Here is a 23,451-nt window from a genome sequence, read left to right on the forward strand (position 1 = left end):
TGTGTATTGATCCAATCTGCCATTCTGTATGGCAAATAAAAGATGCATTATCTTATCACCCTTCATTCAGTTTCCTTCATCCATCACTCGCGCCTGATTAATTAGCCATAGACTTGTCAGTATTCCCCGTTGCAAGGATGAAAAACAACCTGGCCTTACGATATTTATACTTCATCTTAAGTAATATCGGCTCCTGTGACGTCTTTTCAAGAAACAATTATGCAGACTTTACTCACCCTTCCCCTACCCCCTCATTTTCTTTTTCTGTTCGCAGTTATTTGTTTTATTGTCTTTCGCAAAGCACCTTGTGTTGCTTGCAATAAAACAAGCCCACAAAGATCAAAACTCTCGCAGAGCTACAGGCTTTCTTTGTGCATATATTACTTATTAAACAATAATCTGTTAAAGATATATGGTATAATCACGTTGATACATTGGTTCTCTCCAGATTACTGAAGTTAAGCAATGATGAACCTGGCCATTACCAGATGGGTTACCATTTGGGAATACTAGGTGCTGTATGTGCTCTCAGCATTGTTTCCAATCGTCCTGAACAGATATATTCTTGCAACTGGAATTAAAACAGTGCTGACTCAGGAGAGGTGTGGTTGAACATTGGGCAACTCTTGCTACAAGAATTTCATGCACAGGCACCTTTTAATGGATATCCATAGTTTGTCAAGACTGAACGGAGCTGTTTTATATATACATCTATATATTTATATAATTATTACTATGATAATTTTTAAATACCTATAGACACTAGTGTTTCATCCTTTCGGGAATCATCCGTGCAGTGAGTCACGATTACTGACAGTCCAAAGATTCGAACCTGGCCACAAAGCTATCTTTGACTCCATTAGTGAGGAACAAACCTCACGGCTAATATGGTTAACCACGAGAAAGACTGTTGAAATTTAAACATTTATTATTAAATGTCGGGACGTCCGTCCATAGTGATCTACTATTATATATATATATATATATATATATATGGCAAAATGTGTGTGTGTGTGTGTGTGTGTGTGTGTGTTTGTATGTGATGAAATCAGTATTGTTTTAAAGCTTGGTCTCTTGGACAACAAATATCGAAAAATTGATCAAAAACATTAATTTCTTCACCCTCAACTGGGCCGTTTTTACAAGGAAGAGTCGGTTTTTGAGTCTACATTTTTGCAAGTCATCATCTCTGTTGGATTGACTCCTTAATTCGAACACTCACGACTTCTGATTTTGCGATGTATAAGTTTTTTTTTTCACCTTCTTTTCCTCCTTTGCATTATGGGTTCGAGCCTGCTGGCCTACTACCACTTTTTTTTAACACCTCTCTTCACCCAGGCTGCCTACTGTTGTTTTGATTTTTCCCTACCCCTGGGGTTCCTTACTACACTACCTCTCCACACCTAGACAACACTGAATACTCCCACTAGTATATATCTATATATATAAAAGCGAAAATGTGTGTTTGTATGTTTGTGTGTCCGCTAAAAACTTTCGACAGACAGAACGAAAATTCACAAACTTGGTATCATATTGAAGCTCCATTCTTCGCCTGAAAAATATCGAAAAATTGGCCAAAAATGTTAATTTTTCATCCTGAAATCGATAATTTTCTACGGGGGGGGGGTCAGTCAACAAAAACCATCCTCTCATGATGACGACCAGTTCTACGCATGCGCCATATGACGTCATGACCTGATTTACTTTAAATAGTTGAAGAACTGACTAAATTTCATGTAGGTCGTGTTAGCTCAGTTGGTTAGCGTTGGTTCATTATCTAAACGTTTTGGGTTCGAATCATGGTGTGAGATGTCTTTTTTTTTTTCGTTTTTTTTTTTAAATTTAAATATTGAACCAGTGTTATTTAAGCCTATTTTCATGTAACTTTCGTTTTTGTGCTTTTTTTTTTACTTCGCTTATTCTTAGCGACACCCAAAAACACCCGGGTACCCACCGATTTTTTAAATTTTAATATCGAAACAGGCTTATTTAAGCCATTTTTCACGCGTTCTTTTTTTTTGGGGGGGGGTTAACGTTCGTTTTTATGGGTTTTTTTTTTCGATTTTTACATTTAACATCGTTCGTTTGCCTTACGTTAGTTTTTTTTTTGTGTTTTTTTTCCGATGTTTTGATTACCCCCGCGTAAGTTTTAACGTTCGTTTTTATGTTTTCTTTTTTTACTTCCCTTATAACAAAAAACCTGATCATTGACCTCATTTGCTGAATAGCTATTGCTTACGTCATCGTCGTAACACTCTACGACTTCCATTCGGGCACTTGTCAGTTTGATTCTTACTTAAATAAATGCAAACATCTTTCAGTAACTCATTCTGGCTGGCCGAACGGTTCATGTTTTTTTTCACATTTTATTTTCAAACTTCGCCTCAGGGCTTCGGGTTCGATCCTAACCCCCCTGCCCCGGTTTCTTTTTTATTTAACAGCACACACACCTCCAAACACCCGGGCAACGCCGGGTATCCATGCTAGTATATATATAAATCTCAAACGTCTGTGTGTTTGTATCTCTGCTTAAAACTTTTGTCATCTGCATCAGACTAGCACAAAACATGGTACCATCTTAAAAGACAATGCCCCGGATGCATAATATGTGAAAATTAGAAAAAAGGTTTAATTCTGTAGAAGTCAACTTGACCACTTTTTGTAAGGAGGTTACGTTTTTTGCATGTTTTTTTTTGTTTTGTTTTGCAAGTCACACATGCATATTAAACTAAAACTATGTTTGAAAAGCTTTTTTACAACATTATGACATCATAAGCATTCATGACTGTGTGAGCAAAAGCGTTTGCCCGTAAGTTTTTGCTTTCTCGTGTTTCGTGTTCTACGTTCAAGCCTGGCCACCGCAGTTCTTTTCTTTTCTTTTTTTTCTGCCGCACAGGCACTCCCTGCTATTTTGATTGAAAGCAAAGTTGTTTTGATTTATTGGGGGTGGGGGGGATCCAGCATAAGGGCACCACTGGGCACTTACCCTCTAGTCTATATATATATAAGCGAAAATGTATGTTTGTATGTGTGTTTGTGTGTCCACTAAAAACTTTTGAGAGACACAACGAAAATTCACAAACTTGGTATCATATTGAAGCCCCATACTTTGCCCGAAAAATATTGAAAAATTGGCCAAAAACGTAAATTTTTTCACCCCGAAATCGACAATTTTCGACAGGGGAGGGGCTCAACAAAAACCGTCCCCTCGTGACGACGACCGGTTCTACACATGCGCCAGATGACATCATGACCTGATTTACTTTAAATAGTTGAAGAACTGACTAAATTTCATGAACGTCACGTTAGCTCAGTTGGTTAGCACGTTGGTTCATTATCTAAACGTTTGGGGTTTGAATCGTGGTGTGAGATGTCTTTTTTTCTTTTTTCTTTTTTTTCGATTTTTTAAATTTAAATATTGAACCAGTGTTATTTAAGCCATTTTTCATGTAACGTTCGTTTTTCTGTTTTTTGTTTTTTTACTTCGCTTATCCACCCCTGACCACACACCCAAAAACACCTAGGTACCCACCGATTTTTTAAATTTTAATACAGAAACAGGCTTATTTAAGCCATTTTTCACATGTTTTTTTTTGTTTTTTGTTTTAACGTTTGTTTTTTTTTGTTTTTTTTTGTTTTTCGATTTTTATATTTAACATCGTTCGTTTGCCTTACGTTAGTTTTTTTGTGTTTTTTTCGATGTTTTGATTATCCCCCCCCGCTTAAGTTTTATCGTTCGTTTTTATATTTTCTTTTTTTACTTCACTTATAACAAACAAACCTGATCATTGACCTCATTTGCTGAGTAGCTATTGCTTACGTCGTCGTCGTCGTAACACTCTACGACTTCCGTGTGGGCACCTGTCAATTTGGTTTTTACTTAAATAAATTTAAACATCTTTCAGTAACTCATTCTGGCTGGCCGAACGGTTCATGTTTTTTTCACATTTTATTTGCAAACTTCGCCTTAGGGCTTCGGGTTCTATCCTACCCCCTCCCCTGCCCCAGTTTCCTTTTTATTTAACAGCAAACACACCTCCAAACACCCGGGCAACGCCGGGTACCCCCACTAGTATATATATATATATATATATAAAGGGCAGTTTTCCGTGTCCAGCTAAAAGTCCAAAACTACGAACAAACACCAACAAAATTGCTTTGGATAATTAATATTTAAAATTTTTAAATAATTATTCATTGGGAGAGGGTGGGGGCAGGTGTTGTCAGGGTGTTTTTTTTTATTGCTTTTTAGGGTTTTTTTCCAGCTACTTCCAATGTTATCTGTTATATAAGGGAAAGATGAATGACATTATTTTCAATACAAGAGAAGGATTGATGAGGGTGAAAAAAGAGGTGGGAGTGTTGGATGTGGAAATAGTGAAAGACAGATTGAGAGAGGTAGAGATGGAAGTTTTAATGTATAAATGTTACACTTTTTAACTTGTTCTATTTTGTTTTTGGTTGTTTTTTTTTTTATGACACCGAGCAGTGCCAGGTAGCCTTGCTAGTTTTTTTATGAAATTATTTTTTTAGGAAAGCCGTATTTTCATCTGTGTGAACTTTTGCATAAAACTCGGCAACTTCTAATGATACACTTACAAGCCGCACATATTCTTATTCGGTACGATTCCAATCGGGTTATGGTAGAAGAAAATTCCTAATCCTTATTTGCTAGACCAAAAAAAAAAAAAGCTTATTTCCTGTGCACTTATGTAAACTTTATATAAACAGACGCCTATAAACATTTTCCAAAAAAATGTAATAACATTAAAAATAAACAAAATCATTTTTATCATCATTTCATCAGTGAACAATAAAAAAAAATTTTTTTTTTTTGTCTTAATACTAAATTTGTTTATCGTTAATCCTATTTTTAATATATTACATCATCGTAGTCGATTTAATGTCTGTTTTACATGTTGACATGTGTTGGACGGCTTTTAGAAATTGATTTCCAAACTAATCTATTTCTGTCCATTTTTTTTATTTTTATTTTTTTTATCTTGCTGTAGTTCAAATCTATTCTTATGTTTTCCCTGCCAACTAACTCTGCTACCTCAACTATTTTACATATAGTAACCCAAAACCTTTCTATAGGAAAAAGAAAAAAAGGTTACAGGTTAATAGAAAATGGGATCTTTTTCTCCTTTTTACTTAAATAAAAACTTGCCATTAGCAGCATCTTTCCTTTCTTTTTCTAAAAGCTTATATATGCTCGCATAAGTTATGAATTTTTTAGCTTTAAAAGTTAAACAGAAAAATCGATATTTATAGATTTCTTTAAATCTATTGCATGAACAATATTTAAAATCATTACATTGAATTCTTTGACAAGAAAAAATGTAACTTTTTTCTTTTACAAATCGTTTTGTATATAACTATTTGATAATCTATAGAAAACAAAAACAATTTTCGGCCTTTAAAAGTTGCGAGATTTTAAAAGTTAGACCATGATAGCATATAAGCGGGTACATGAAACTTTTATTCTGTCTAGCCAATTTTTGTTTGTAATTGTTGTACAATTATGACGAAAAAAAAAATCAAAATCAACAAAGGAAATAATAAAACAGCTTAAATTAAAAAATATAAAAAGATTTATCTTTCTTACAACTTAAAATTTTATTATTTTTTTGTATAAGTTTTAAAAAAAATATGAAAACAAATAATCAAAAATTAAAAATTTACTGCATCTCAGGCGCCATCTGACAAATACTGGTAGTGTGTGTGTGTATGTATGTGTATATGTATATATATATATATATATATATATATATATATATATTGCTCTTCTTTTATTGAGCACTCTTAATGACCTTGTTAAATTCATTAGTTATCACTCTTGAATACCTATAACATGGTGTGTGTGTATATATATATATATATATATATATATAAAAGATCGTATCTTCATAAATGGATACTCAAATTAATATTTGAGTATCCTATCAAACAATAATTTCATGTAAAATATATTTTTTCAGTCTTTAATGTTTATTCTTCTCTCTCTTTCTCTCTCTCTCTCTCTCTCTCTCTCATATATACAGTAGCGTCCAAAACGCAGGGACAACATTTTAAAACCTAATATTTGTTAGAAATAACAACTGTGAAAAGCTGAAATTTTGACAACTGGTATTCGTTATCATTCATAATAACATACTAAAATTTGAATCATTTGCAAAGGATAGAAAAAGAATTATAACAATTATTTATTTATTTTCAAAATAGGAACGTCCAAAAGTAAGGGATAAAATTGAGAAAAACAATGTAAACTGCCGAAAAACAATAAAAATACATGTACAATCAATCTTTAATAAATGAGCCCTTGCTCTCAATGACAGCTGCACATCTTCCACTAATCAGTTCTTGACAATCCTCAATACTAATTTTAAACTATTCTTCTTTAAATTTCCCCCACAAATCCTCCGTGTTAGTGGGATTTCTTTTCATAACTTTCACTCCTAAGGTCTTCCAAAGATTTTCTATTCGATTTAAGTCAGGACTTTGCGGTGGCCAATCCATAATTATAAAATCTTGCTCACTAAGGTAACTCATTACCACCTTTACCTTGTGACATGGGGCATTATCTTGCATAAAGGTAGCCCTATTGAAACCTGAACTCTGTATGATTGGCACAATCTTTTTATAGATCTGTGCGTTTACACGAGTTTGTAACCGGACAAGAGGCGTTGTACCTTGGCTAGAAAACATTCCAAAAACCATGACGCTTTCGCCCCCAAACTTGACGGTTTTCTTAGTACACTTTGCACTTAATCTTTCACCAATATGTCTCTTTACATTGTTTTTTCCATCATTTCCAAATAAATTAAACTTGCTTTCATCACTGAAAATACTTTTGCCTAATTTTCATTTTATGTCCACATTACCTGTTTGCAAACTCTAATCTCTTCTTCTTATTCATCGAACTAACAAGTGGTTTCTTCCCTAGAGTTCGATTAAACAGCCCTATTTCTTGCAGTCGTCTAGAAACAGTCTGTCTTAACACACTAACACATGAGCTACTATTCATAACCCTTTTAATTTCTGTGCAAGACTTAAAAAGGTCTTTTAATGACAAACGCTGCATTATTCGATCTTCTCTTGCCAAAGTTTTTGCGGGTCTGCTGGTTTTAAAAGCACAAACTATTTTGCCAGTATCATTGTAGGATTTAACAACGCTGCCTACAACATTCTTGGAACGTTTCACTTTCTCTGAAATCTCTCTAATGGTGTGCTTTTCCTTGTCTAGCTTCAGAATAGCTTGTCTCACAGAGTAATCAAATGTTTGGCGTTTCACCATGGTGCCAGCTGATCCAATGTTCAAAAATAACTAAGTAAGACTTATTCTTTAGATGAAATCAAAAAATTTGAATATAGCATGATGTTTGCATTGTTTTTCTCAATTTTGTCCCTTACTTTTGGACGTTCCTATTTTGAAAATAAATGAATAATTGTTATTATTCTTTTTCTATCCTTTGCAAATGATTAAAATTTTAGTATGTTATTATGGATGATAACGACTACCAGTTATCAAAATTTCAACTTTTCACAGTTATTTCTAGCAAATATTAGGTTTTAAAATTGTGTCCCTTAGTTTTGGACGCTAATGTGTGTGTGTGTGTGTGTGTGTATATATATATATATATATATATATATATATATATATATATATAGTTCTAAAAAGTCACTGAACTTCACCCTGATTTTGGTAAAACAATTTCACAACTTGCATACATTGTTCAATGCTATACTTATCCGTATTTTCCAAAATATTATCTGTAAAATATCTGAAATAGAGAAAAAAAAATATCATTAATGGTAAAATGACAAAGATTTTTTCAGATATATTAAAATTCATGTTTGCACTCACATCCATGTTATTTCACAGCCATCCTCTTGCTCTACAATCTTAAAATGAAAAACAAAACATAACAATCTTCTCCTAGATGTCATTTTCAAACTCATCCCCTCTAGTCACAACGACTGTGGAATAGAATACTTTCTGTTCCACTCTTAACTTTGGAAATCTGTTTTAAGTAAATTAAGATTCGGTTATTGTTCTAAAATTCCCAGGGGTCAGGTTAGTATTTTGATGGGGGCATGTGAAAACGTTGGTTCTGGAGACTTCTCAGTTCCTCCTCTTCCTCTCAATCAGTGAACAGGGATTTGCTGCCAAAAGCCTTTGTTGATTCAGTTTCATAAATATTTAATGAAAATCTGAAGGGAAGGTTAAAGGTCAATTTGGCTGGTGACTTGGTGCAGAGCCTTTTGTTATGCTAAATCCAAAATCAAGCTTTATGTACATACACTTTGTGCTAAATCTGTTGAGGACCTACAATTGACAAAGAAACATGTTATGATAATGAATATAAAGATCTTAGTATTTAAAACCATGGACAGACGTTTACTATGACCACCCCCTCCTCTCCCTAGATCAAATTGCTAAGATTTTTTTTTATTATTAATACTTTGTATTATCTACATTACTGTTCTCATCTTGAGTGGTATTCTTGCAACGTTTCAGCCGATGTAACCTCCGACCTCCTTCAGATGTATCTTGTCAAACACTGGAATCTTTCTGTCAAACTCTGGCACTTGCACGGATTTTTTAATAGAATTCTTTATTCGATCCACAGGGGTGTCATGTTCTCATTTCGTAAGCCATGACAAGTTTGACACGATACACTTGAAGAAGGTCGGAGTTTACATCGTCTGAAAGTTTGTGAGAATAACACTTAAAATGAGAACAGTAATATGAATAATACAGATTAATCGTTAGTATTCTGAAGAAGAAAGAAAATTACATTTTGATCAGGGGGAGGGTGCATAGTAAAAGTAATAGTTTTAAATATTAAGATCTTTATATTTATTGCCATAACATTCGGACCGGGTAGTATCTGTTCTGCAATTGATCCTTGGTCAATGTAGGAGAAACCCTTCATACTGAGACAACTACTGTGTATCTAGACACTGCCAGAGTGCTCCTTTTTGGGGGGAGCTGGTTTTCCTCCCACATTAAAAACGACCTTGTGTCTAATTTGCTTTCGTGGGGAAGCAAATAAATAAAACCATAACATGTTTCTTTGTAAAATTGAAGAGCACTCAACAGATTTAGCAAATGTCTGTACATAAAACTTCGTTTTGCATTTAGCATAACAGGCTTTGCACTGAGTTACCGGCTGGCTTGACCTTTGACTTTCCCTTCAGATTTTCATGAAATATTTTACCATTAGTGTGAGAAGTGGACTTTTCATATTTATTCATTTAAATTATTTCGAGGGTTGTTGTTGTTGTTGTTGTTGTTATTATTATTATTATTATTATTATTATTATTATTATTATTATTATCTATATATTAATATGCTAATTCGCTTCGATCATTATCCTACCTTAAAATAAAAATGGAATATTTCAAATCAAACCAAACTTTATTAAACTGAATTCCCTTATAAAAATGGAATGTTCTAAAATGCCCAATAAACAATTGTTTCACATGGGTAAGTTATCGCCAGCCAATGTCTAGTTAATATTCTTATTATAATTTTTTTGTTGAATTGTTGGTATCGTCTGCTAATTTTCTGATTAATTTCATTTCACAGGCCTGTATCAGCATATGCCTTGTTTTTCCGAGACACGCAAGCCGCAATCAAGGGACAGAATCCGAATGCAAGTTTTGGTGAAGTCTCTAAGATTGTTGCTTCTATGTGGGATGGTCTTGACCCAGAACATAAAAGCGTGAGTATAAATATTTTATGTCTCTTAAACAATGATTTTAAATCTGGTATTCAGTGGAACAGTTTCACACACACACACACACACACACACACACACACACACACATATAAATAGCACAATCACATTGAAATGTGTGTGTGTGAGTTCGTTCCCTATGGATTCGAAAACAGCTGGGCCAATTTCTTTTAAATTTCACATGAATCTACTTGATGCGTCTGGAAGTGTTTTTACGTAGTTTTTGTATCGGAATGCATCCGATAAGTATCAAAAATCGATAATTGAAAAAATCTGATTAAAGAAGGAAGTCCGATTTTGACCAAAGTTAACACTTTTATACAACCTAACATCACAAGTGCATTTGAGAAGTTTTATCATCACAAAAAGCAGAAAGGCTCAGCCTATGAAATCAACTATAGATTCTTTTATAAGATGGGCACGTTCGAAATGAATGTTTCTTTTTAGAGCAGAATTGAATCATGATACTTTGTTTTTGTACATTTAAACTTGAAGTCATTATTTAAAGATAATTTTATAAAAATCAACAGTAGATTCTATACAGTGCAATGTAGACTACATTGTATTGTGGACCAAGTCATTGTGGGGGGGGCATGTGAAGCTTCCTCTTGGGATACTGTGAGAAGGGATCTCTAACCAGAGCAGGCAATAAATCGATTTGATTGAAAAATGGACGATTTCACCGATTTCAATCGCAATAAAAGTATGTAAGAGTGGAATATTTGTTGATCCTCATTCAATCCCGGGCAACGTCAGGTCTGCTTGCTAGTGTGTCTGTGTATGTGCATTTTTAGGTATGGTATTCTACTTGAAAATAGTCTGAATACTAGTCAACTATCATTTTAATAATAATAATAATAAAGATCGGACCTCGTGGATATCCACGGTGCTTTTTTCTATATAAATAAATCTGTAAAATTTATTGTTGATACTATTATTCCGTTTCAAAGAATAAATATACGTCATTGTAAATTCAATTAAGAAAAAAAAAATGCCTCTTCCTTAAAATTAATTTTCACTTTATATTAACAAGATATGTTTCTGTATTTATTTATTTAATATTTGTAGCAATTTACTTCTTTTAAAAAGAAATATTTTCTGTTTTACTGTAAAAATAATTGTCAGCTAAATATTCTTGAAATAATAAATTCGAAATCTGCATCAATCAAAATATACTTAAGCGTATTTTATGACCGGACCTGTTAGGTTACTAATATATATATATATATATATATATATATATATATATATATAATCAAGATTTTTTTTTGCGATTCTTGAAAAAAAGTATTTGCCAATTCTTTTAACCATTCTTTTCTTCTTCCATTTCAGGTTTACAAAAAGAAAACAGAAACTGCTAAAAAGGAATACCTTAAGCAGCTTGCCGCTTACAAAGCCAGTCTGGTGTCACAGGTAAGAGACTGCTTTTCGTCATTTTTCTATATATCCAGGATATAGGCTCTTATAGATATCGGTAGAATTTCTTTCATCGCCGCCAGTGAGAAACTATCTTGTTTTATTGACACAGTTTCAAAATGTTCCTTTTTTTACAACCAGCATTTTCCACTCTGTTTCTTACTCTCTCTCTCTCTCTCTCTCTCTCTATATATATATATATATATATATATATATATATATATATATATATATATATTCCCATACATAATGTAACGCAACGTTATTTTTATCTATACATAATTTCGATTTCCATTCATGGTTTTTTTTTTCTCTGCAATCTCTCGATACTGCTTTGATAAAGTGAGGGCGAAACCGGTCAGCTGACTCCCCCATTTTTTTTCTCCTTTTATTCTGTTCACCCCGCTAACTTTATTTTAAACGTTTTAATCATGAATTTTCGTCTTCCTTTCATGATAGCATTATATATATATATATATATATATATATAATTTCAGCCTAATCATGTATATGAAGCTTGTAATAGAGCAGACTGGACTACTCAACCACACAAAATCCCATGGAAGTGATCAATTATGCTAGTGACAAATGGAAAATATCTCCACTCGTATATAAAAGTCATTTTGTGTGTGCGTGTGCGTTCCTTCCTCATAGGTTCCAAAACGGCTGAGCCTATCTTTTGCAAATTTCACACAAAGCTAATTTATATTTCTGGCAGAGTTCTTACATACGTTTTGTACAGAAATTCATCTGATAAGCATCAAAAGTTTTTTTTTTTTTTTTTTTTTTTTTACATAGGCGTCACCACTTATCAAGGCCGATAGGCCACTCAAGGATAAGGGTTAAAGAGTGTAGAGTAGTCAAAAGGACAATATAGTAATCGATAGTAATGGAAGTTCGGTAAATTTGTTAACTTAAGTGGAACGGCTCATCAGAAACTTGTTCACGTTGGACTTGAAGACAACCATATTATAGACAGCTGGAAAGCAGGAAAACGGAAGACAATTCCACAGGCGTGCAGTTCTAAGAAAGAAGCTTTGATCATGGAATCTATGTTTAGGTTTAGGCACAGATAAAGAGTGGGGAAAATTATTGATAATGTTTTCAGCTAGTCTAGTGTTTCTTGTGAAAGTTTGGCGAGGGGGGACCATAGATTGAAGCTCAGTTGAACACTTTCCATGAAAATAACGATAAAGCAAAGACAAACTCGCAACATCTCTTCTGTGAGATAGAGGTTGCAGTTGAAAGAATCTGATCTTAAAATGTAGCTTTTCTTTCTTATAAATAAAAAAAAAGAAGAATTTTTACAGGGGAATATTTTACGTTACACCGGCCAAAGGAAATAATAAAATCTCAGCAAATCATTTTTTCGTATAAAAACAGATTTATTATCATCTGGAGATATAGCTGAGTGGTAGAGCAGGTCGAATGATTCCCTGTTCAAGCCCAGTTGTACCTAACCATTTTATTTTAATTTTTTCTTATTAATGAGTTCAATTTACTATAAACGAAAAGGTACTATTTAAAATCGCCGCAAATCATTTCTTCGTTTGCATATTTTAAAACTAAACATTAATCAAAAGTGACTTTTCCAGACCATTCATCATTAAGCCCAACTATCAACTGAGGTGCTTATTGTAAACAAACACAGACAGAATTTGATGAACAACATTATTATTTTTATTATTTTTATTTATTTATTTTTTTTTGCTAATTAGTCCCCCAGGCAATTTGTTCCTCGTAATATATAATAATCAATAGAGTATTGATTCTATATTCTATAATAATGCATATGCAATTTGCATATATCAAAATAGCATGTTTAAACATATTGTATGACCGGATAATGCCAGGCGTATAGCTAGTCATGAATATATATGAAATCGGTTTTCTCTTGCGTAATTTCTACAGCAAGATTTTAAAAGTAAAGCTAGATTTCGGAGCCATTTGCATGTCACACATTGCAATCTTGTTGAGATATTCTTCTGTAAATAAATGGCAATCACAAGAGATATGAACAGTCACATGGCTGAAATAGGTTTTTTTTTACATTCGTTACTGAAATACAATCGTGAAAAAGTGTCTTAATTATGATTATAACCGAAACCTGTCTGCACATATGTAGTCAAAATATTTGTAAAAATAAAAATTTATATTAATATACATGTATATTACTATCTTGTGTATATACACCTATAATATTATAAATAAAATAATGTTTATATATTTTAAGTATTTGCTTAAACAGTGCTCTATGCGAGTAGAGTTTAGTAGTGTGAAAATATGTCTGGCAAGTAAGGTATACAGAAACATTCATGATATAAAACTGATTCCAGGCATTTACCCTGATGATTTACTATGCAAATGAAATATGAGCATTTTTGGTGTGGCTAACTTGCCATAGATCTATTTTCATGCAACTAATATACTGATTAAAATAAACTTATCTATATTTATTTTTTATTGGAATCTTTTGAGATGAGTAATTTATTTATTTATTTGTGGACTGTAATCCTCATCTTCATAGTTTCTGTTCTTTCACCACGTTTTGGCCAACTTATCCTCTCACCTCCTTCAGGTGATTAGTTTTCTCTGTCATGCAATGGTTATTCTTCTAGTTGCATGTATTCCTTTTACTCTCCTTGAAAATAAACCATATTAATTACTCATTGTAGTTCATAAGAGGAAATTATCTTTTCCCCCATCATCTTCATCTAACCTGTGTGATCAGTCAGTCATTTGATTAGTCGGTCAGTTTATCAGTTTTCAACCACTCCGTGTATTTGTTTGTTTTTTCTTTTGCTTTTCAATGGAATTATTTTTTTATTCTTTTTTTTCATATAGTGAGCGCTCTGGCACTTTAGGTGGGGTCTTTGTGGATTCTTCATCACTTGGGAATTATCCTTTGCATTGTGCATGTGTTCTGCTTCTTTGTTTGACTGTTATTGATTTATTTGCTCAACATCCCATGCCCACTTCACCCTTAAGATTGGACATTGATTCCTGTTCAGAAGCTCAACTCTATCATTGTTCTCCTCCCCACAATCCCACCTGCATTACATCTTTTTTTGGTATCGCATATCCATTAGCAGTAATTTCCAATTCTGGATAGCAGGTTATCTCTCTTAATCTGCCTGGAGATGAAGCAGTTTGACAATAAGGACCAAGAAAATCTTTTTTAGTATCTTTGCTCTGGCTATATTTATGAAGTCTGTCAAGCATATGAAAGGACTTAGTATGGATCAAATTCACTGAAACTGTTGGATTTTTATGGCGATATCTACAAGTGTTTACTATCTGATAAACTGCATAATTGATGTTTCTGAAATGATTTTTCTCCTTGGAAGGTTGTTTGTTCGATGAAACTGTAACGAATGGTGAGGAGTTTTGGAGATTGTGAAGTCATCACTTAATTGATGTTAATCCCAAGTTTAATAATATAATGCAGACAGAAACCAGGATGAAGTTACTTTAGTCCAAAACTACATATGAAAAGATTGTAATAAAAAAATGAAGAAAAGTTGTTTTTGGAGAGAGATTAGAAAGCAGAACATTTCTTGATCCATGATGTGAAATAATGCAAAACAATAGACAAATAAATACAGATTTTTCAAAATGTTTTAAAAAGGAATGTGATGTGAAATTCAGGTGAAGCTGAATGGACTATGGGACGATTACGTATCTGGGATAAAAATGGGTCAACAGAGATCTGATGTAATACGTAAAAAATATTTTATAATCAGGAGAGGGTGGGGGCGTTAAACAACAGAACAAACAGTATGAAACCTGAGAGATCAAATGAGCTTTCAACCTCATGATGGATCACAGTATGAGGAAAACCAAATAATGATGGATCACAATTTGAGGAAAACCAAATTATGATGGATTGCAATTCCAGGAAGTCCAATTCAATACATAAATGTACTCTGAATAGTCATAAAGTAATACTTTTATCCATTAACAGTGGATTAAAAATGGCTGACTTTTTTTTTTACTATTGCATTGAAAGTGATTTCAAAGCCACTAAACTGTCAATTAGAAAGTAATTTTTGAGTTGAATTAACGTTTAAAGGTAAAATTCCTGTAGTATGTTTCATTTGTGATCCTAGGCCAAAGGAAAAAAATGAATTCTTTATTTAAAGTGCCCCTGCTATATAAAAGAACAGTCTAAACTTATTTTAATTCTTTTTTTCTTGATTTTTATTTCATTTTTTTTTTTTTTTTTTTATTTGCAGACTCCTGCAGATGATAATATGGGCTCTGATAAGTCTCACTCCTCCCGATTACTTAACACCAAGGAGTCAATGAATGTAAACAATTCTCCCACTGCCGCTGCGAATGCTGCTGCCGCCGCTGCTGCTGCTGCTGCCGCCGCCGCCGCTGCTCCAATGAACAAGGTGAACTCTATGAATACTTACAACCAGATGAACCCGCAGATTCACCAAGAATCGTCTCCCTTACAGCAGATCCAGTACTCTTCTCAACAGCACATGCAACCGCAGAATGTTGTCTCAAGGGTCTCGGTAGCTTCACCTTTACATAACAGCTTACAGCAGACCATTGTGAATCAGGTAAGTCCATCTCGGGCCATTTGATCCTCGGCAGCTGCACATCGTTATTTTTTAACTTTTCTAGTTCTGTCCGAGAGTCATAGAGGTAATATAAATCTCGGAATAAAATGGGCTGAAATAGGATGAACCTGTCGATTTTAATCATACTTTAAGTTTTGTTTTTATGTCAAGATTCTTAATGCTTTCCCTTTTGCTATGTTGTAAGATTTATCAGAAGGTACGCTTTCTTCCACATCGCTGTCCGATTCCCGCTGCACTCTTTCCTACTACCTCCTCTTTCTCACTCCTTTCTTTATCTCCTACTCTTTAGCTATTACTTCGGTGCCAATCAAAGTTGTAGCATCTCCACTGATGGATTCAGTTGTGTCGTGGAACAACAGTGAAAATAAGAACAATCAAGTCGAGGTTCGGTTAAGGAACAAGTGTATTAACAATAATGTACAAAGATAGGAAAGCGTGTATTAGTGGTGGGACGATTAATCGGAATCGGAATCGTTAATCGTAAGAATCGTGTATTTTGGGAGATATCGGAATCGGAATCGCATCGTTAAAAAATACCTTAATTTTCCGATTCCTTCATTACGATTCTTTTAGTCTGATGTTGAAAAAAAAAAAAAAAATTCCTTATATTTCTAACCGCAAGAGAGAAATGTAGCATGTTATAAAAAAAAACCAAAGAAATTCATTACTAACAGGGCAATGCTTAGTGCCCCCTCCCTTACAAGATTCATTCATTCAGATCTATTGTAATCAAAACTACAAAAGAGTTAACTTGAAAAGAAGTATGCAGGGGTCTACATTGCGAGTAAAAATAAAAAAAACGCTTATCTTTTTGACGATTGTTTTTTTTTACTGACAAATCTTCTAATATTGAATGAAAATGCTTTTTCAACTTATATTTTCTTAAAATAAAACGAGCAAAGTCAAATTATTTAAACAGTAAACGGTTTAATAGAACAATGTACTTTTTTTTCTTTTTTTAAAAGAGGGCTTTTGAAAGAAATATCTCTAAAATGAAATTGATCACGTTGTATTATTTCGCAAAGTTTTGACAGTTGTCGGCTTCTTTTGATGTTTCCAAAAAATCGACCCCATACCTATCTCTTCCAAACCTAAAGTTATTAAATAGCCCCTTCGTTAATTCAAGGGTAATTAATTCAATTCAGTCAAGTTTTTTTTTTTTTAATTTCATTGAAATAAAATCCATTTTTTAAATTTTTTTCTCCAGAAAGATAAAACCCTGAATTTGATTATATTAAAAGCAGAATAATATAATCTTTTTTCTAGAATTTTAAATTAAAAATTAAAAGTGTTTTGCGCAGTTTTTTGCCGAACGAAAAAGAAATTAATATATATATTTTTAAAAGGTTTTGTAATCAATTAATTTTATGTCTAAATAATATTTACGATTAATTAAATAATTTCATTTTAAAAAGTATTTATAAATAGAATTTTACTTAAGACTTATAGTTTAGCAATATTGAACCGCATCAACCATGTGTGAATTGAACACAGTCAACCAAAAAAAAAAAAAATTCAAAAGAAAATGCATATTTGCATTTCATTATGTAAACTTTTATACATTGGTTTCAAAAATTAAATTCTATAAGTTTTTTTTTGTTAACTACCGGTTGGTACAATTTACCGCCCCATCCCTTTATATTTTTTTCTTTTTGTCTTTTTTAGCGGATTTTTTTTTTTTTTTTTTTTACACAGTGATCACCACTTATCAAGGCCCGGAAGCCACTCAGGGATAAGGGTTATTGCAAGTACATTACGTTAGTGTGGAGATTTGATGAAGTGTTTAATTAGGGAGCGGTTCATTAGGAATTTTTAACATTGGACTTGAAGACATCCAAGTTGTAGTCCGGGGGGAAGCAAGCAGACGGAACAGAGTTCCACAGGCGTGCAGTTCTAAGAAAGAAGCTTTGTTCATGGAATCCACGTTTTGATTTAGGCACAGATATAGAGTGGGGGAAATTTTTCACAGTGGATTCAGCTAGACGGGTGTTTTTCGTGAAAGATTGGCGAGGGGGGACCAGGGATTGGAGTTCAGACGAGCACCTGCCATGAAAATAATGATAAAACAAGGATAGGCTTGAAACGTCTCTTCTGTGGGAGAGAGGTTGCAGGGTAGAGAAAAGAGCATCCCCCACTAAACCACGAAGACTATTTTGTACTCTGTCAAGGCAGGATAGGCTGTTTTTGGCAGCTCCTGCCCAGATATGGCAAGTATTCCATCCTTGGACATACTTGGCTTTTATATAGATAGAGAATTGCATCAGTAGTGAGATATCTTCTGGAGCGGTAGAAGGATCCCACCATCTTTCCAGCGACCTTGGCAACAGTCTTGATGTATGTGTTCCATTTCAGATCAGGAGTAACGGTCAAACCCAGAAGCTTGTCAAAACACGGGGCCTCACCCAGACGAGAGCCATCCATCACAATTGATGCCAGCTGGGGATCAGAGCGTTGATGATGTAAGGATAGGAGTTTGGTTTTGGATGCATTAAAGGTAACCAGCCACATCTTCCCCCACTGAACCATGCGCTCGAGATCAGAGGAGAGAGAATCCGAGAGAACTTTGTCATTTACAGCCTTTGATGTGTTGCCGTAGATGGTCGTGTCATGAGCATAGATGTCGACGAATGATTTAAGTATGTGTTTAGGGAGGTCATTGATGTAGATCAGGAAGAGAGTTGGGCCCAGGATTGACCCCTGAGGGACTCCAGCATTTATATTGCAGGCCTCCGATTTTTGTCCATCTACCACTACTCTTATGAGCCTATCGGAGAGAAATGATTTAATGATTGAGAAAACATTTCCAGTTATACCGTAGCTGGAAATCTTTGGAAGTAGACCCTTATGCCATACCTTGTCGAAGGCCTTTGATATGTCAAGAGCAATTGCCCTAGAAAGGAAGATTCACTAATCCTGTGGGATATAACCGTTAGCACATCTGCGGTAGATCTTGCAGAGCGGAAACCATATTGTGTGTCACTAAGAAGGTTATTCCTGCTGAGGTGGTTGACTATTTCTCTATTTAATATTGATTCCAGCAACTTACTCATAACACACAGGAGACTTATTGGTCTGTACTGAGAGGGAGAGGACTTATCAACTGAATTCTTAAATACAGGGAAAACTGATGAGGTCTTCCAGGGGGTCGGAAAGCACTTCTCCTTAAGGCAGCGCTTAAATAGTTTTGTAAGTATGGGGACAAGTTCTGGTTGAAGCTTTTTTAACACTATAATTGGGATGCCATCAGGGCCAGTTGCCTTACTAGAATCTAGGTTCTTGATTAGCTTGGCGACCTCATGCACGGATATTTGTATGTTACCTAGCTTGTTCTGTGTTGTAGGAGAAAATATGGGGAGTTGATGGCCTTCGTCGCATAGGGTAAAATTAGCTGCAAAGTTCTTTGCAAATAGTTTGGCCCTGTCTGACGCTGACGAGATGACCTCTGGTCCATTGATAATGGTTGGGATAGAACGTACAACGCCAAAGTCCAAAAAAAGTCTTCCATGGAAACTTTTTGAAGATGATGAGTTGAAAGCCATTTGCAAAGTCTGTCAAATTAAAATATCGCGAGGAATAAAACCATCTTACATGACCACAACCAACATGTTAAAACATTTAACTATGATGCATCCAAATAAATTGGAGGAGCAAAATAAAAAAGAAAAGGAACAAAAAATTACCAACTAGTCACTCAGAGCAGTTTTATTAGTGAGGGTCGAAATCGCAGTGTCTTTTTTTTTTTTGCCTACGTCACCATCTAGGTGTCACCAATTTTTTTAACCCTCCTTAACTTCAAAGAGTAAATACAATATATACAACTAAAAAAATAATTTTTAAAAATGCTGATTCTATTCATGAAAAATTCTTTTAACTAGAAATTAAAACTTAGGTAAAGATAGCTGACTGACAGCAACAGGAGCACTGGTTAACTACTGAACCACGTGGAAAGGTGTGGGGGGGGGGAGGAAAAAAAGGAAATTAAATGATGATAATAAATTATGATAACCGTCTTTGAAAGGCACTAAACTCCTAAAATTTACTTCTTTAAAATTTTAGGCGGCACTCCCCGGCGATTTTAAAACACTCTCTCTCTCTCTCCAAAGAAAAAAAAAAAAAGATTTAATTTTTAAGTTTGGGAAAGATATATTTATTATAACCGAATTCTTGTATGAAGACTGGATCTAATTTATTGGACGTTAATTTGTGAGATAAGTAATTTTTCAATGTTTAATATGTTTTTAAAGTTTCAATTATCAATTAAATTTTTTTAATTGCGTTTATTTTTCAATTTATTTTAAAAAAACAGGGTTTTAAATGTATTTTTCAAGGTAACAAGCTTCGAAAGAAGTCTAATAAAAAAATCACTTAATTTTTAATTTCGACAACCCTGAGAATTTAATTATTACAAAAATATTGAAATGTGACATTTTTTTATTTAACATTTCTATTAGTTCAATTAATTTTCTTTCAATAATTCATTTCACTCAACAAACTTCACCATTTTTTTTTAAATCTTTTTCTGTAATTTTGGTAATTATGTTTGCTCAATTTTATCTAGTATTTCATTTGTTTTTTATAGTGGTATCATTTTTATATGTGTTCCTTTGATATACCCTATTTCAAAATTAGTTTGGCTAAACTTATTCTTCACGTTAGAAACAACGTGTAAAAGCAATGAAAAAGTAAGAAAAAATAATAGGTGTTAACTACTCCTTGTGAATTATGGAGGTCTGAAGAACTGCCGTCACAAATACAACTATCAATAGCCAAACAAAAAATCGTTTTTGAAATTCCTTTAATTGTAACTTTTCGCTATATCTACCTTTTTGGTATAAAACACAAACTTTCGATTAATGGTATTTCTCATATATGGTCGTTAACTTTGGAAAGGTTATTTTGTATCTACGGCGCCATGTCACATGGTATATTGTTTTTTTTTTCATTACGCACGTTCATTTATAAATTATTAAATTAAATATTTATCTTTTTTATATTTAATTAGTATATATTTTCTTTCTCTTCCGCTATATTTTTTTTATTTAATTCATTAAATCTGTTAATTATGAGGACCAAAACAATGAATCGTGTGTATTTATTTTCTAATTTTCTTGTTTTTGTTCTGTTATATAAATTCTATTTTATTTGTTTTTTTCTCTGATGGATAAATTCTATTTTCTTTGAGTTTTTTTTCTGTATTCCAATTAAGTAAAATAAATTTTCTCTAAAATAAATTTTGCTAAGTTTTCCGTTTAGTTTATTATATAATAATTTTATTTAAACCAAAACACGACGGTGTACTGGTGTAGACATAAAATATCTCTTCCAAAGTTAGGGAACATATTTGGGAACTACCGACCATAAGTATAAAACGACTTGGTATATTTCAAAACAATAATTTCGTAGGAATCGGAATCGGAATCGTACTTGGTATCGGAATCGTTAATCAATATTTTCCTGGAATCGGAATCGGAATCGTATAAAAATTAGGAATCGTCCCAACACTAGCGTGTATATCTGCTAGTCACTCGGCTAGCAGTTAAAGTGGAGTTGCATCTCTCTCAGCGGTGTTGGAATTATTAGCACTATTGATAGTGCTAATCAGTGTAAATTCCTCTGTTCAAGGAAGGCCAGTATAACAGATTCTTAACTTTATATACATAAATGCATGTGCATTTAGTGTATCTAAACTGGAACAGACTCTGCATGCATCTCTTCCAGACTTAAGATGGCAGATAATGGTGAGACATTGTTGCCATTTAGCTTTAGGTAAGTCATTAATGCACAACATTTTTGTGCTAATTGATGACACCTCGAACATGTCGAGATTTACTGGGTTACATAGTGTTGTATAGCAATATGGTCAACTCGCATTTGTACACCAGTCAGATCACCAAAGTTAAACAGTGTTGAGCCTGGTTGATACTTAGTGAGTTTATCATTTGGAAAAATTGTAGGTCGTTTAAACAAATATAAGGTGCATGATTCGTTATCAGGCCAACCATTTTATTTATTACTCTTACGTTGAGGGTAAGCAATGGTCCGATGAGTCATCAGGTTGGAGAAGAGTTTTGATAAATGGTAAAAGAAGAGATTTAACATGAGGAACATGGGTTCTAGTGTGACTGATGTCATGAGAATTTGAAGGTAACGTTTCGTTTAGTGGGAAGACATGGAAACAGGTGACACGGACAAAATCAGAGGCCTCTTCAATTTTATTTAGTAAATTGTTTCTGAAACAAACCAAAAAACTTCAGCTCGTTCTCAAATAAGGAATAAGAATTCTGGGATTAGTAGATGTTGAACGGTTGACATATCGGGTTACGGTCATGGAAAACGTGGGCGGAAATGATTAGAATTGACTTGAGAGAAAGAAGGATGAATAAAGACCTGGACAGAGACGAATTAGTTTGGAAAACAATTTCTAAAAGCCGTCCATCCAACACATGCGAGCATATAAAATGGATGTTAAACTGAATGTTATTATTATTTCATGTTGCGTATTCCATTTCAAAGAAGTGAAACTGACTTAAACAATGACAACAACACAACCATGCGTGTTCCTGTGAATGGTGCAATGGTGCCAGTCAACTATGCAAGACAGTATCAGCAATAAGGAACTGACAACCCAATTATTATACAACAAGATGCCTTAAATAAGTTTCCAAACTTTTTTGTACAGGGATTTCAAATTGTCGTAGACTCTTGAACATTCGGTATGTTACTGCTATACATCTTATGACATGACAGACCAATTTTTATGATTTCAGGTTCAAATGAACAGCTACAGCAGGAACTATGCCACAGAAACATATGGAATGCTGAAGACTGCTTTTGAACTATCTTGCATGAATCAAACATCAGTTTTTGAGTAACATAAGAAATTCAAAGAAGGCAGGGAGTTTGTGAGGGATGATGAGAGATGTAGGAGGAGTATGGAAGTCAGAACACCAGAGTTGATTGGTCAAATAAAGAATTTCATGGATAAGGACTGTCGTGTGTCTATAGAGACAATAAGTGCACAATTTGATGTCAGTGTGGGAACTGTACACACAATTATTTGTGAGGAACTGAAGATGTGGAAGATTTGTGCAAAGTTTGTCCCAAAGGTGCTCAAAGAAGATCAGAAAGAAAGACATTGTCATGACAGCAGAGAGATGTTCCTCACCCTCCCTATAGTCCAGGCTTTGCTCCCTGTGACTTTTGGTTATTTCCTAAGCTCAAGGAAAACTCTAGAGGCTGAGACAATTGAGGAGATAAAAAAGATTGTGATGAGGGTCATTGGTACGCTCAACCAAGGGCCTTCCAGAAGTTGTTGAAACGACACAAGTGCATTGCAGCCAAAGGAGATTACTTCAAAGGGCACTAAAGTGTCATGTTTGTACTATCAATAAAAGTGCCCATACAAAAAAATCTGGAAACTTATTGAAGGCACCTCATATTTTAATCATTTCAGCAAATTGTGGATCTGTGTGTATGTTTTTTTTTCTCTTTTTTTTAATACAAACTGACTACAATAACAATTATGTTACTTAGACTTTCTTGATTTTTCCATACAAGTTAGCAATATCAAAAGCTAGCTGAACTGTTTAGTGTAACAAACTGGATTTAAAATTATTGGTGACCTGGAGGCAAACAAAGACATATCCATAGCTGTGATGCTGTTAATTTTTTATAACAAATAAAATTATCAAAACAC

General features: G+C 33.7%; 1 protein-coding gene across 9 annotated transcripts in view; it reads left to right on the forward strand.

The window, feature by feature from the left end:
* Nucleotides 1–23,451, forward strand: part of LOC145277605 (TOX high mobility group box family member 3-like) — a 730,818-nt gene that overhangs the window by 684,045 nt on the left and 23,322 nt on the right. For all 9 annotated transcript variants that reach the window (XM_080129132.1, XM_080129133.1, XM_080129128.1 and 6 more), the window contains 3 exons: nt 9,597–9,732; nt 11,080–11,160; nt 15,399–15,734. In XM_080129132.1, coding sequence (XP_079985258.1) covers nt 9,597–9,732; nt 11,080–11,160; nt 15,399–15,734 — 553 coding nt within the window. The remainder of the gene's footprint in view (nt 1–9,596; nt 9,733–11,079; nt 11,161–15,398; nt 15,735–23,451) is intronic.

The sequence above is a fragment of the Euprymna scolopes genome, chromosome 6, assembly GCF_053919585.1.
Source record: "Euprymna scolopes isolate OS-2025 chromosome 6, ASM5391958v1, whole genome shotgun sequence".
Lineage (NCBI taxonomy): Eukaryota > Metazoa > Mollusca > Cephalopoda > Sepiida > Sepiolidae > Euprymna > Euprymna scolopes.